Genomic DNA, 16,949 nt, shown 5'->3' with positions numbered 1-16,949 from the left:
TATAAAATATGGCTGATGGATGTAAAAACCACTTCCTTTAATGTCAAGTTGGTTGAAGATGCTTATATGGGTCAGCCAAAGGGTTTTTATAGATGCAATGTATCCTAATAGAGTGAGTAATCTTGAGAAATCCATTTATGGATTGAAACAAGTATCTCGTAGCTGGAATCTTTGCTTGCATGAGAAAGTCAAAGAATTTGGTTTCTCTAGGAGTGAAGATGAGTCATGTGTATATGTCAAGGCTAGTAAGAGTATAGTAACCTTTCTAGTATTGTATGTTGATGACATACTCCTTATGGGAAACGACATTTCATCCTTGAATGAAATTAAGTCTTGGCTTGGAAAGTGTTTTTCTAAGAAGGATATAGGAGAGGCAGCCTACATTCTTGGGATAAGAATCTTAGAGTGCGTTTGGTATAGAGAAATGGAATTGTTGCGGATAATGGAAATGCAGAGAAAGAGAATTAAGCTGGAGAAAGAGAATTGACTCCCCTGTTTGGTAGAACTGAGAATTCACTAGAGAAATGTTTTTGAGAATCATTTCTCTTGTATGGTTGTATTAATCAATGAAATGGAAATGAGTGTTTTTACATTGTTTATTCATTTTAAAATAACATATTTTTTATAAAAATGCATTATGATGTACATCTTAATTAGTCAAAATATGCATCTTTTATGTTTTTTTGTATTATTTTTTTATATTAATTGTTACTAAATAATTTATTTTCTAAACAATCAATACTATTTTTTATAAATATTGTTTAGGAAAACATATTTCTAATATAAATGAATAAGTTGCAAATAGATTATAAAGATATATGAAAATCATACTATTCAAAAACTATGTCCAATGAAGGATATACAAAAAGTATAATCCAATATTTCTAACAACTAAAAACACATAATTATGTCCGCTACAGAATGTGCAAAGAGTCAACTTCAATATTCGTAAAAACTAAACAAAAAACATAACTTAAAATAACCTAATCATGATATTGATCCATCCCCTATCATTTCCATGTAAAAAATCTTTTCTTCTTCTGTCATCTTAAAAAAACGCCCGGGCACGAAATTGATCTTTGCTAAACATGTCAATCGCCTTAATTCGCTGTTTGACATTGATATTTGGCATGCGTTGGTTATCTTTGATAACTTTATCCATCATATCACATGCTTCTTTATTTTCTTGCCTTCCTATATTGTATATTGTTTCATTAAGTTTTTCACCAACCTCCTTGAAAGTCACTTTCATTTCTTTCGCAGCATCCTTATAATAGCTTTCGGTGTCATCCGTTGGAGGCCTTTTGTGTTTATTATTGCCACGAGGAATTTGTTTCGTCTCTTCAACAATATCTTCCAACCCTTCCGCATCAACAGGTGAGTTTCTTTGTGTCTCTTCAGTCGCATCTTCTCCAAGATCAGTAGCTCCATGACCAGTAGCTCTATCCTTACCGAAGATTTTACATAGATTATCGAATTGTGGAAATGATTTCTCGCGAAAACATGCAGCACCTTTATGAATCTAAAAGAATGACACAAAATTTATTGGTTACTGTTCATTTACAATATGCTTTAATGATGCAAAAAATACTACAAACATAATCATTATAGTACCTTTATGTACTCATCCCAAACTTCAGCATCAGCGGTAACACAACATTTATCTATATCCCAGCCGAATCCACTCGTGTTTGTTCCGTATACCATGTCGTGCACGATGTTGAAACGGTTTTTCCATGTCTTCATCTTCGATTTAATATGAGGCTCTGCTTTCAAACACGAGTTAGGAAGACTTACATCTAATAATTGTTGCACGACCTTCAAATAGCCGGGTTTGAATCCGTTGTCGGCACCACCATACTTTCCGGATACATGTAGCTCCAACAATGCTTCAATCAACTTTGCATCCTCTTCGATAGTCCATGTATGTTTGTTTCGCCCTGCCATGCCTACAAAAAATGTTTACAAAAAAGATGCTTGAAATACTAATTCAATCATTAAACATAATATTATCACACCACAATGAATCCAAAATATTGTATAACAATTCTAATAGCCCCTGTTTAGGGTTGTATAACTTAGTCATAGCTTAACCACATAAAGTACTTTTTAATTCTAAAACGTAGACAAGACAGAAGACTACAGTTAGGAAAAAATCGCCTAATTATGAGGTCGTAAGAAACTTTTATGATGGTTCACAGTTTGACAAAAATTATAAAAAAATGTTGTCATAACATACAACAGTCGTAACAGCCCCTGTTTAAGGCTGTATAACTCAGCCATATCTTAAGCAATTAAGTTGTTTTAATATCCTAAAGCGTAGAAAACACAGAGGACTACAATTTGGAAAAAAAATTTCCTAATTCCGAGGTTGTATCAAACTTTTATGATGGTTCAAGGTTTGATAAAAATTATAAAAAATGTTGTCATAACATACAACAGTCATAACAGCCCCTATTTAAGGCTGTATAACTCAACCATATCTTAACCAATTAAGTTGTTTTATTAACCTAAAGCGTAGACAACACATAGGACTACAATTTGGAAAAAAAACTTGCCTAATTCTGAGGTTGTATGAAACTTTTATGATGGTTCAAAGTTTGATAAAAATTATAAAAAATGTTGTCATAACATACAACAGTCATAACAACCCTTGTTGAAGGCTGTATAACTCAGCCATATCTTAACCAATTAAGTTGTTTTATTATCCTAAAGCGTAGGCAACACAGAGGACTACAATTTGAAAAAAAAAATGCCTAATTCCAAGGTTGTATGAAACGTTTATGATGGTTTAAAGTTTGACAAAAATTATAAAAAATATTGTAACAATGTAGAACAATCCTAACAACCCCTGTTTAAGGATGTGTAACTGTAACCTCCGGATTCCCAGGTATATTATTTTACTCAATTATTTGTGGAGTTTGTGGAAGAACTCGGCGAGTTGGAGCTTAGACTCGCCGATTAGGGTCGCGGAGTTTTATCCAGGTCACGTCCGGACTCGGCGATTCCACGCAGTTTAATGAAACCCTAATCCCCCGGGGGTTGGGGCCTATTTAAGGGCACTTATAGCCTCCCATTGCGGCTACCAGTCCCTTGAGAGAACCCTAAGTGAGCCAAATCATTTGAGAGGAAGCAGAAGTCACATTTGATCCTTGTATCTTTGGTTTAGCAAGAAGAAGGTGACCAAGAGCAAGAGGAGGTGCGATTCTAGCAGTTCCAGAGTTCATAGATTTCATTTTTGAGGTAATAGTACTAACCTTCTTCAGTTTTGGTGTTCATCCATAGAGATAGGGTTTTCTAACCCCTTTTGAGGGTGGTTATGTGGAGCAATTGGTCCCTCCTCGAGTTTGTGCCTTGGATCTGGACTCAAAGAGGTCCAGATCCCTTAACCCTTGGAGCTTTATGAGTCATTTTGGGGTTATTGGACTAAGGTTGTCATTTTTGGGGCTAAATCACCATTTCTTGCCTTGTTGTTGGTATATAAGCATCAAGATTCAGACTTTATGTGACATTCATGCTTGGGAAGGCCAGATCTAAGGCTTAGGGGCACAGATCTGACCTCAGGAGGACATTAGAGTTTGTGCATGGCATGAACTCGCCGAGTTGTTCTTGAGACTCGGCGAGTAGAGTTAGGGTTTCACGTAAATCACTCAGTGAGTGGACTTGACGAGTTGGGGGATAACTCTGTGAGTCAGAAAGGGATTAGAGGACTGGAGTTCAAGGCGGTACTCGCTGAGTTGTTCTTGGGACTCGACGAGTTGAGTCGGGGTGGCCCCGCGATTCATGCCTGGTGTGACTCGTCGAGCATAGGGAGGGACTCGACGTACCAAGAGGGAAAAAGAGTTAGTGGACATGTGTGTACTCGCCAAGTGCACTCTGAGCGGGACAAAGAGTTAGTGGACATGTGTGTACTCGCCGAGTCACCGGAGTGCACTCGGTGAGTTGGGTCAAAGTTTGACCGTTGACTTTTGTTGACTTTTAGGGTTTGGTCAGCAATGTGGCCTTTGGGCCAAGAAGGGCATAAAATGGTCTTTTACCCTTAAGAGGGTGCCAAGAGATGATTGAGTCTAGTCTCGAGAGTTATGTTCATGAGAACATTTGCTTTATGTGATAGATGGTGGCGAGTTCGAGATACAAGCGTGAGGATATCTGCTTCCTGCTTGCCAGGTGAGTCTTCTTGCTATACTTTACCTTGAGTAGGTAACAAGAGTTATGTGACAGAGTACTTGTATGCTATGTATGTTATGTGTTGTACTGCATTATTTCCGGAGGGTTCACAGAGTTAGAACCAGAAGGTTCACAGAGTAGGGTCCACAGACCCACAGAGTTATAGCCTCGAGTGGCTAATATTTGTTATGTGTGGTATTTTGGGGAACTCGCTAAGCTTCGTGCTTACATTGTTTTTTGTTATGTGTTTCAGGTTTCTCTCAGGATCACGGGACGGCACCAGCTCGATTGAACACACCAGAGAAAGAGTCATGTTTTGAGGATCCTGGTTTATGATGCAAGTGAAAATGGAGTTATGTTTTCTAATTCGATCATGAATGAGATTTTAAGAAAAGTGTTTTTATGAATTAAACGATTATTTTTAAATGAAAAATTGTTTTGAAATTTACGGTGTTACAAGTTGGTATTAGAGCCTTGGTTTGAGGGATCCGGATGCACCTTCGGGTAAATCTGGACTCAAACTGAGGAAGTAAGAAAAGTTTTCAAAGAAATAATTTTCTAAAGCGAATAAGAGTTCAAAGAGAAAGCGAGATAGAGCAGTGTGTACAATCAACCAGAGCCCAAACGGTGATTTCCGAAAATACCCTTACTTTTGTGTTATGAGATATTTATGATGCACTTTATGAGATATTATTTTATGCTAGAGACAGGCTAGATGTTTAATATCTTAGGACTAGAGTGGCCTGATTTGTGATGCCTTAGCCTAGGAATTGCTGTTATATGCGATGTGCTTTTGAGTATGTGATGAGTGAGAATATTTAGTTGGAATCCTTAGGGGATTTGAGTAGAGGAGTAATCTGGGGGAGATGCCTAAATGAGTACTGTGGTACTTAGCGAAAGAATAGTTCGAACCCGCGAGGGGAAGAGTTGCAGAGTTCGGTGGTACTTTCGAGGATGAGCAGATCAAGCGGAGTTATCACCTAGAGTGAGTCCTATGTATTCTTCGATGCTCGAATGTTGCTTGCTTCGTGCTTTGTGGAACTCTCGATGATGGGAGTCAACTACCAAGCAAATATGACGATATTCAGGAGGTAGATGGTTGGCATCATTAGGAGCTCTTTCGGCAGCTGATGGCAGAGAAGTGTGGGAATCTAGGAAGAGCCTAAGGAGTAACCTTAGCCAGATGAGTGCGCTGGCAGAGTAGAGAATTTCGCTGGGGAGCGAGCACGCGCGATGGAATTGGTGAACGAGAAGGTCGAGCAGCTACTTAGGAGCTCCGGGATAGTCCGTGTGGAAAGTATGGGTAGATGTGGCAGGTAGTATGGGCCCGTACTACTGAAAGCAGAGGACCCATACTTGATACAAGGAGTATTCTAAAGGTTCTTAGGAGCGGATTAAGGAGTGATGTTATGGTTCGAGTACCATACATCGGAGCAGATTGAGGAGTGATGTTATGGTTCGAGTACCATACATCAGAGCGGAATGAGGAGTGAAGTTATGGTTCGAGTACCATACATCGGAGCGGATTGAGGAGTGATGTTATGGGTCGAGTACCATACATCGGAGCGGATGGAGGAGTGATGTTATGGTTCGAGTACCATACATCAGAGCAGATGGAGGAGTGATGATATGGTTCGGGTACCATACACCGGAGCATATTGAGAAGAGATGTCATGGGATGAGTACCATGGTTCGTAGTGAATGATGCTTGTGGTTCTCTGGTTATCCGGTCATGATTGATGAGGTAGAGATTGGACGCTATGGGTTTTAGGCCTGTGGGACATGATTGAGTTCGAATAGGCGTCCCTTGAGAGGGAGTTCGAGAGCCTTTCAGAGTATTTGGGTAAGGAGTCAGAGGGAGGGGAGAATTTCGGTCTGAGTGGAGCAATCAGTCGATAGAGGAGATGTCACCTTCTATGACCTGGCTGGTGCTATTTATGTTCATGTGCGAAACATGAGAGGCATGATGTTTATGTTTTGGGTTTGGGGTGAACCCTGCATGTTGTCATTGATGATGATTTTCCATCAGAGTATCAGGTAGCATGTGTGCAGCGAGGCAGTGATTTACCATGAGCAGATAGTCAGTTGGGACTGAGATAGTCAAGGACCACGTTACACCTATTTGAGTATAGTAGGGCGTATTGTAGAGGTATCAGTGGGGAGTCCAGTCGAGTTTATCAGTGCAGTGGTTTTTGTATCTATGTTGGGTATTGAATATGGGAGTGGGTCCCTGTTCTTGGGATGATCCATGTGTTGGAACATTGGTTGATGAGTTGAGGTTGGGGAGTATGATGATTTTATGGTTCAGTCTATGAGTCAGTGATGTTATTGGACAATTGAGCTGTTTGGTATTGGATTGGTACGAGACTTGGAATGACTAGAGGCAGTCGTGACGAGAAGTTCTTGAGGATTTCATCTGAGGTTCAGAGTATATGAGATCGATTGATTTCCTTAAAGGGGATTATCAGGCGTTGCGTAGCACTTTCTAGGGGCAGGTGTGATTTTGCTGGTGAAAATAGTTTGTGAGATTATTGATGTGTCAGATAGTGATGGTTTGAACCCTAAGTGGGGGAGAACCGGGTGGTTTATTGAGAGAACCAGAGATTTGTGCAAGAGCGGTTAGGGGTTGGATACAGAAACTAGCGGCTTTAATTCATGAGATCAGGGTCATTGGTGATCAAGGAAAGGTGCAGGGCGAGATAATGCATGTGGTATATGTCTGAGAGAAGGATGGGTGTCTCCACGGCGGGTAGTCAATGGTCAGGAATCTGGTGGTGGTCAGAGTCGTTTCAAGTGGAAGGCTGGTAATGATGGTATGGGCTGTTGAGAACTTCTGGGTTGAAATATGGGTGGAAGATTGTCGAGTAGCCAACTCCCGGACTGGGATGTGTATTCTTGCTTGGATTTTGAGCAGTAGTGGAAAGGGTTTCGAAGGACCATCAGTGTGTTCTGCAGAGTTAGCGCCTTCCTTGTATTCCAATTGAGTGTTTGGATGCACTGAAGTTGCGCATTGAGTGAAATAGGAAATTATTATGGGATTTAGAGGAAATGTATTGTTGTATGTGTATGGTGCTGGGAGTAAGGGAATCAGTGGTAGAGGTAGGACATTGTGATGCTCTGTTATGGTGTTCCGTGGTTTCCGCATATAGCGTCCCGATTTCGGAGTTATTTAGAGTCTTGGGTTTAAGACGACTAGTGATGTATCATGTACCTACGGTTCCAATGGGAGCCCTTCGTGTATTGTCATTAACAGAGATTATTTAAGGAAGTGGATCTCCATAGAGGTAGGTTCTATGTTATGGCAGTTGCCGCCAGAGTCTGTAATGAATAGTGTGGCGTTGTAATGAGAATGAGAGTATAGGTTGATGCTACGGGGAGCCGTAGTATTCGCCAGGCAGAGGGTGTTGTGATGCTACGGGGAGCTGTAGTACTCACAAGCCAGAGAGAGTCGTGATACTACGGGGAGCCGTAGTATTCACCAGTTAGAGGGTGTTGTGATGCTACGGGGAGCCGTAGTACTCACAAGTCAGAGGGAGGGAGTCGTGGTACTACGGGGAGCCATAGTACTTACTAGTTAGTTTGCGTTGTGATACTACGGGGAGCCGTAGTACTCACTAGTCAGAGGTTGTCGTAATGTTGCGGGAAGCCGTAGTACCCACTAGACGGCAAGAGAGTGTGATGATGGAGTGTTCTCCGATAAGTGCATGATGCAGAAGAGTTTTAGGCTTGAGTAGCCTTAGTGTTGAGTTTATGGAGCCTAGTGGTTAAATAGGGGCGAGACTGGGGTCTCCGTCTCTGTCAGGAGGGTCAGCGAGGCGCGCGGGAGAATATGCGCAGCAGACGCCAGAGGTTAGAGCTGAGTCGATCTTCGATTGGATTGAATTTTTTTATGAGGAAAAGAGAATTCCGTGACTTGCGTGTCATTGGGCCGTGATAGTGGTCACGGGGAGGAAGTTACTGAGATATTTTGGATCTTGTTATGTGTGACCTTTGGGGGTTCAGCTGTGGCGCCAAAAGCTGACCTGGTGCTCGGTATCGAAGATGAATATGAGAAATGAGCTAGAGTTTACCATGGTGATGTCTGTGGACACTTCAGAGCGAGCGAACGATTCAGACGCTCGAGGATACGCTTCGAGCATGTGTATTAGATTTCGGGGGGGGGGGGGGGGGGGGGGGGGGAATTGTGGCTCGTATTTTCCCTTGGCAGAGTTTTCCTATAACAACAGCCATCATTAGTGCATCAGTATGCCACCCTTTGAGCTGTTGTAAGGAAGGAGGTATCGGACCCCGTTTGCTGGGGAGAGGTAGGGCAACATGTGATGGGAAGTACAGATATCGTGCTTCAGACGTCAGAGCAGATACAGCAGGTCAGGCAGAGGTTGTTGACCACTCAGAGTCGTCAGAAGAGTTATGCGGACAGGTGCCGGTCCGAGCATGAATTTTTGGTCGGTGACTTCGTGCTCTTGAAGATCTCTCCTTGGAAACGAGTGATCCAATTCAGGAAGAGAGGCAAGCTGGGGCCCCGATGTATTGGCCCTTTTAGGGCGATTGCGAGAGTAGGCAGGGTAGCCTACCGTTTCGAGCTACCTGCAGAGTTAGGTTAGATTCATGACACCATCCACGTGTCGCAGCTGAGAAAGTGTATAGCCGACGAGTCGGCAGTGGGGCCATTAAAGGATATTCAGGTGGATGTGGGCCTGAAATACGTTGAGAGGCCGGTGGCAATTAGGAATCGGGAGATCAAGGTTCTGAGAAACAAGGAAGTGCCTCTGGTGCAGGTCCAGTGGCAGCATCGGAAGGGGTTAGAGCTTACTTGGGAGCCGGAGCGGGAGATGCGTGAGCAACATCTGGAGTTAATTGCAGAGTGAGACTTCGAGGGTGAAGTTTGACTCTAGCAGGGGGAATTGTAACATCCGGATTCCCAAGTATATTATTTTACTCAATTATTTGTGGAGTTTGTGGAAGAACTCGGGGAGTTGGAGCTTAGACTCGCTGAGTAGGGTCGCGGATTTTCATCCAGGTCACGTGCGGACTCGGCGAGCCCATTCATGGACTCAGCGAGTCCACATTGTTTAATGAAACCCTAATCCCCCGAGGGTTGGGGCCTATTTAAGGGCACTTATAGCCTCCCATTGTGGCTACCAGTCCCTTGAGAGAACCCTAAGTGACCCAAATCATTTGTGAGGAAGGAGAAGTCACATTTGATCCTTGTATCTTTGGTTTAGCAAGAAGAAGGTGACCAAGAGCAAGAGGAGGTGCGATTCTAGCAGTTCCAGAATTCAGAGATTTCATTTTTGAGGTAATAGTTCTAACCTTCTTCAGTTTTGGTGTTGATCCTTAGAGATAGGGTTTTTAACCCCTTTTGAGGGTGGTTATGTGGAGCAATTGGTCCCTCCTCGAGTTTGTGCCTTGGATCTGGACTCAAAGAGGTCTAGATACCTTAACCCTTGGAGCTTTATAAGTCATTTTGGGGTTATTGGACTAAGGTTGTCATTTTTGGGGATAAATCACCATTTCTTGCCTTGTTGTTGGTATACAAGCATCAAGATTCGGACTTTACGTGACATTCATGCTTGGGAAGGCCAGATCTAAGGCTTAGGGGCACAGATCTGACCTCAGGAGGACATTAGAGTTTGTGCATGGCATGAACTCGCCGAGTTGTTCTTGAGACTCAGCGAGTAGAGTTAGGGTTTCACGTAAATCACTCGGTGAGTGGACTTGCCAAGTTGGGGGATAACTCTGTGAGTCAGAAAGGGATTAGAGGACTAGAGTTCAAGGCGGTACTCGCCGAGTTGTTCTTGGGACTCGGCGAGTTGAGTCGGGGTGGCCCCGTGATTCGTGCCTGGTGTGACTCGTCGAGCATAAGGACGGACTCGACGTACCAAGCGGGACAAAGAGTTAGTGGACATGTGTGTACTCGCCGAGTCACCGGAGTGCACTCGGCGAGATGGGTCAAAGTTTGACCGTTGACTTTTGTTGACTTTTAGGGTTTGGTCAGCAATGTGGCCTTTGGGCCAAGAAGGGGGTAAAATGGTCTTTTACCCTTAAGAGGGTGCAAAGAGAGGATTGAGTCTAGTCTCGAGAGTTATGTTCATGAGAAAATTTGCCTTATGTGATAGATGGTGGCGAGTTCGAGATGCAAGCGTGAGGATATCTGTTTCCTGCTTGCCAGGTGAGTCTTCTCACTATACTTTACCTTGAGTAGGTAACCAGAGTTATGTGACAGAGTATTTGTATGCAATGTATGTTATGTGTTGTACTGCATTATTTCTATGTGATTTATGATGTGCATGGTTACAGAGTTAGAATCGGAAGGTTCCCATAGTTAGAACCGGAGGGTTCACAGAGTTAGAACCGGATGGTTCACAGAGTACGGTCCACGGACCCACATAGTTATAGCCTCGAGTGGCTAATATGTGTTAAGTGTGGTATTTTGGGGAACTCACTAAGCTTCGTGCTTACATTGTTTTGTGTTATGTGTTTCAGGTTTCTCTCAGGATCACGGGACGGCACCGGCTCGACTGAATACACCAGAGAAAGTGTCATGTTTTGAGGATCCTGGTTTATGATGCAAGTGAAAATGGAGTTATGTTTTGTAATTCGGTCATGAATGAGATTTTAAGAAAAGTGTTTTTAAGAATTAAATGATTATTTTTAAATAAAAAATTGTTTTGAAATTTACGGTGTTACAGTAACTCAGTCATATATTAACCAATTAAGCTGTTTTTTGAGCCTACATTGTAGCCAATATAGAGGACTACAATCTGGGGAAAAAGTTGCTTATTCCGAGCTAGTATGAAGATTTTATTGTTATTCAAATTAGGGTAAAAATTCCAAAAAAAAAAATTGCAACAGTAAAGCACCTTTCCATTGTACATACATAACATGTTAACAAATTGCAATCAATGAATGGATTCGTTGCTTTCTTTTTGAAAGTCAAGACTTATCTAGTGACAAACAATTGCTTGTAACATAACAAGAATCAATTTTAACATCAAAAACCTTATACAAACTTGTATAAAGAATCAATTCGTAGCAAGATGTTAACAAATTTTAAAAACAGATGGGAAGATTACCTTGAATTGGAAGATGACGGTTCCAAAATTGACTAAGAAGGAGCTACAAAGATGGCGTGAATCGAGTAACGAGATTGAGTATGTTGACGTACGTGGGCCGATTGCATGGAAATCTTTGAAAAATAGTGATCGATTGTATGTAGTAGGGTTCGAATGGGGGAAATTGATTTCTCCGCTTTTTTTTATTCTCAGGCACGCCCTCTTTTTTGTTTTCTCCCTTTTATATTTTAAAAATAGAGAATGGATTTAATGGAAAAAGGAATTAGTTTATTTCCCAATTCCTTAATTTTTGTATTAACCAAACAAGAGAAAATGAATTAATTCCTTTTCCCAGCTTTTATTTCCCTGTACCAAACACCCCCTTAAAGGATAGAAAGAAAAGACTAACTCGTCTTAGGCAAAGTACATACCTGGATAAAGTACTAAATGTTTTAGTGTGGGGAATTGCAAGAAAATAGAGCTACCAATTTAGAGTAATGCCAAAATGAGCAAAAATTAAAGTCCTAGTAAGATGAATGAATAGAATAAACGAGTCGAGTCCCATATGCTTTGGTTGTAGGATCGATCATGTATGTTATGAAATGTACTTACCCTAATGTGTCTATTGCATTGAGCATGGTTAGTTGCTTTTAGGGAAATCCTAGTAGTGCTCATTGACAGTAGTAAAGAACATTCTCAATTATCTACAAAGGACAAAGGATCTAATTCTAGACCTTGGTGGCAGTGATACGGTTAGAGTGAATGGGTATAGTGACGCCAACTTTCAAACAGATAAATACAATCTTTGTTCTCAGTCTGGCTGGGTGTTTATGTTAAATGGAGGAGCAGTTACTTGGAAAAGTTCTAAGCAGGATACAGTGGTTGATTCCACTTTTGAATCAGAGCACATAGTTGCAAGTGAAGCATCAAAGGAAGCGGCTTGGCATAAGAACTTTATCGGTGATCTCGGAGTAGTTCCGACCATTCAGGAGCCAATGGAAATTTTCTACGATACTAAAGGAGCGATTGCTTTGCCCAAAGAATCAAGAGATCATGAAAAATAAAGAAATATCAATAGAAAGTACCATTGTATCAGACATAGAGTTGAATAAGGTCATCTCATAGTGAACAGAGTTTCATCAGAAGATAATCATGTAAATCCTCTCACAAAGGCTCTAAGTAGGATTAAGCATAGTCAACATGCTAGGAAAATTGGTTTGAGACATGAAATTAATTTTAGTAGTTACATGATTAGTTTGAGACTTGTAACAAAATAAATGTAATTGATTTTGGTGATTGAATAATAGAGACTATTTATGAGTATTGTTTGCTGCCTTTTGTCAATTATTTATTCTTGTATTTCGTTTTGCTTATTTTACTTCCTGGATAATCTGATTATTCGAAGCTCCATAGTCGCTTATAATTTAGCAGTTAAGTAATGAATGAAGACTTTCATGAATCAGATTGTAGATTGTTTAAGGAGTTTATACATAGCAATTATGTTGCTACAATGTTCATGAGTACTTACAAAATGGAGATTTGAGTATTTTATAAACTCACACTAAGAGAATTACTGCATAGATTATATCACGAGTAATTCTGAGACGATAATATCTTATATATTCTTAAAATGGAGATATATTAGTTGTAATTTACAAGTTGGTTGTACATTTGTGTTATGTAAACGCATCAGTAACTTGGCATTATAAAACATAGTGTCATGTGCAATTTGGTGAGGAAAAGATACAAGCATATGAGTCAAAGTTTATTTGTTCCTTTTTTCCTAACGAGAAAAGCGATATATTTGGGCGCCTCTATGATTTTGTATTGACTTATAGGGTTGGGCCCATCCAGGACTAAACCGATGTGTTCAATTAGTAAGTCTTATGAGGTCATCACAAATCAGGAAATTAGGAAAACAAAATTTAGGACAATGAGATCGATTCTAATCCATGTCTCATGTCCATATGATATCTAGAAGAACGGAAGAATATTTGATCACTTATCTATATGACAAATATCTTATTAGATCAGAGATTTGTAGTTGCTTTGGAAAGCATAATTTGCTGTTTAATTTAGAACATATATCAGTAATTTAGTTTTAGATTTATCCAAGTGAGAGACTGTTAGATTAGCCACACATTTATTTTGCCACACAACACTTAGGTATACCGGCGGAAATGGGAAACGGATACACATGTGTTTTCCAACCAAACATGTTTCCTTAAACTATTTTAATCATTACCTTAATATACACAAAAACATATTTATTTTTTGTTTTGTTTTTTTTATTTTTAGAAACCTATTTTTATCGAAAAATTTTTTTAAATATATCAAAATTCATAATTTTTTATTCTCTATAAATAGGCATCTATATTGATATACTTAAGATAAAATAAATTTTTTTTAGACTTTCAACTCTCGTTATTCATAAGTGAATAAAAATACATCAGATTTTTATTACAGTACATTTGTTATTCAGTTATGAATAAAACGTACGCTTAATTTATTTACAGTTTAAATAACATTTATATATGAATATAACGCGTAATAAAGTTTTCTTACCTAAAATATATTTTTTACATCATTTTTTTTCACATGATACATTTATATATAAATAGAACGTGTATTGGTTGTCATCATATGTTATATTCATATACGAATAAAACATTTATCAGATTTTTTGTTATTTTTCATTTGTTATTTATATATGAATAAGTAATATGTTACTAAAGATGTGGTGTTTTAAAAATTTAAACTACTTATTCATATATGATTAACAAATCAACTGTAGCAAAATTATGATAAATGTGTTCTTCGTATATAAATATAACTTGTGATGAAAAATAATAGGGAAAATGTCACTGTAGCCCCACTAACTTACAAATTTTGGTTTAAAAGGTCCCTTATTTTATTTTTTGGCTTTAGAAGGGCATAAACTACCATTTAACCGGCTAATTTGGGATTATGACCCAATTCAACCGGTTTGCTTGCCATGTCATCATCCAAGTAACCTACTGAGTCAACTCAGATGACTCGGTTTACACGTCATCGACTCACCACCGAGTTCACTTACTTGGGCACTAAGGGTGAGGTGGTCCCCTACTATATAAATGGATGGTCTCTTGGACAAAACCCTAACACTTTGTTACCACTTCCGGCCAAACACAACCCGACAAACGAAAATAGAATACTCGTGTTCCCTTTCACCGTCTTCCATGGAGCCTACCCCACCACCATCACCAAATACTATAAACTCCAACAACTCGATTAGCTCAAGAGACGGGCTATACTTGAACGATTTGCACACGATTTTCTGCGACTGTGGTGATAAAATAGCCGAGCAAAAAGGTGAGGTGGAGCGCATGAAGGAGGAGATGGGTCGCGATTACCTTCATTCCAGGGTTGATGTCCTGAACATTCAGCAAAGGTTCGACAAGGTTGAGAAGAAGATTAAAGCTATTGCGTTGTTGGTTGTGGGTCTTGTCATGGTGATGCTCCTGCTAATGATTTTCATCATTCACTTGATAGTCAGCAAGTGTCAAGGAGGTGAATAGTAGTGGTAGGAAAATCTAGTGTTCGTCTTAATCGTCTATTATGTTTAAGGTTTTTATTGTAATATATGTTATTAGGATTGTGTGTGTTTGTTTGTGTTTGTGGTAATCGTCTATGATGTTTGTGGTAATCTAGTGGTGGTTGTTTACAGATGTTTTTTGAAGTTCTGGGAACATGTAACAGGCATTTTGATATTATCTTGATGAAATGTAAACACCTTGAATGCGTTTTGATTTGTTGGGATCAATGTTCTTGATTAAGACTAACGATTTGGACACTTGGTTGGCTTAATTAATGAAAATTAATTATTGTTGGTACACCAACTGTGACAGATGTTAATGAGGTCAAACATTGGGGTAATTTCGTCAAGGGGTATTTTCGGAATTTACAATTTTTAAGAACCTACTTCCTTACTCGGCTGGGATATTTTCGTCATTTGCTTTTTATAAGTACTTTACCTCATTTACTCGGTAGTAGATCCCATTTCTTTGTACATGTTCTTGTTTGCATTTTGAAGTTAGCAGCTCTCGGAAATAACGAAGCAAAAATGGTGAAATGCTCATGTGGATGTTTGGCCATAATCAGAATGTCTTCCACTCCATCAAACCCTGGAAGACCATTCTATGCTTGCCCCACTAAGGTTTGTTTGACTTTCTTTATCAGGACATTGTATCCCTAATTTATTTGTTTTTATCTTTGCATTCTACACTTGTAACTTCTAAATTGATTTTGTTAGGGACCTCGTAATGGTTTTATTTGTTGGGTAGAAGAAGTAGACACTAAGAATATGAGTTCTGAAGCAGTTATGATTGCAGGATTAGCTAGGTCGAAAAAGAAGCTTGAATCAAAGATTTGGAAACTGAAGATGTCTTTAGTTCTAAGTTGGATTATTTTCTTTGGCATAATTGTGTACAAGTTGTAATTCGTATGTAGAAGTTTTTTATGTCCTTGTCAAGGAAATTGTTATGGTTATTTACATTATCCTTGTAATGACTTTCAATCACTAATGTCAATAATAGATATCAATGCCATGTTCACCTAGAGTAAATGGGACCATATATATCCAGCACTAATGTAAATAATGGACCCCAATACCATGCACGTCCATAAACACAACACACCATAAGCATAGTGACTACATAACACCATAGTGAGTACATAGCATAAAATTGTTTAGCATAAGCATAGTGACTACATAACACCACAGTGAGTACATAACATAAAATTGAAACACTTAATCCAACATTGTTTAGCATTACCAAAGTGAGTAGAAAACATCAAATTAAAACACTTAACCCGAAATCAGTTGTCATAAACACATTGACTACATAACGACATTAACCACACTTAACATATTCTAGTTCCATTGGCTTGTCAATAGTGTTGCCTTCCCCATTGTTACCCTCAACCCGTGTACCATGTTTTTTCTTCAAAATTCTTTCCGACTTCTTTCTTGTCTTCCTACCATTGGTTCCTTCCCCAACTTTTCCATTACTGCCCTTTTTACCCCTCCCCCTTTTATCATCTATAACATCATTTGCCTTCTTAGCACTGCTTCCTTCCCCAACTTTTCCATTAATGCCCTTATTACCCCTCCCTCCTTCCTCAACTGTCATACCTTTTTCCTTCTTAGCACTGCTTCCTTCCCCAACTTTTCCATTAATGCCCTTATTACCCCTCCCTCCTTCCTCATCTATCATACCTTTTGCCTTCTTAACACTGCTTCCTTCCCCAACTTTTCCATTAATGCCCTTATTACCCCTCCCTCCTTACTCATCTGTCATACCTTTTGCCTTCTTAACACTGCTTCCCTCCCCATCAATAACATCTAATCTCTTCCTTTTCCTTACCTCTAGTTTTGTTGGCTTTTCTGATTTAGAACATGTAAGCTTGTTATGTCCTGCTTGTTTGCATACACTACACATAATCTTTTTCCCAACCTTTAACACAGTATGTCTAGCACCCCTTTCACTTGAATCTTTTCTTCTATTAACTTTAGGTCTACCTGGCATTTTTCTTTTCAATGGTGGCAAAGGTGGAATGAATTCAGTAGGTGGCCATTGTTGGATTAGTGTCTAAGTCCATAACTATTTTGGTATGTACTTGACCCGATGGTGCATGGTCCTTTTGGGTTGCCTTCACCAAAGCAACTTGATAGGATGAATTATGGAG

General features: G+C 39.6%; 1 protein-coding gene across 1 annotated transcript; it reads right to left on the bottom strand.

The window, feature by feature from the left end:
* Positions 1-1,048: 1,048 nt before the first annotated feature.
* On the bottom strand, positions 1,049-1,947 carry LOC145049566 (uncharacterized). Its single transcript, XM_078997952.1, has 2 exons — positions 1,615-1,947; positions 1,049-1,522 (listed from the first exon to the last, which is right to left on the bottom strand). The coding sequence occupies exons 1-2, from the start codon at positions 1,945-1,947 to the stop codon at positions 1,049-1,051; spliced, it is 807 nt and encodes a 268-aa protein (XP_078854078.1).
* Between the last annotated feature and the right edge of the window lie 15,002 nt (positions 1,948-16,949).

This window comes from Lactuca serriola, chromosome 5 (assembly GCF_051521515.1).
Source record: "Lactuca serriola cultivar US96UC23 chromosome 5, Lser_US96UC23_V15, whole genome shotgun sequence".
Taxonomy (NCBI): Eukaryota; Viridiplantae; Streptophyta; class Magnoliopsida; order Asterales; family Asteraceae; genus Lactuca; species Lactuca serriola.
This window is presented reverse-complemented; position numbering and strand designations above follow the sequence as displayed.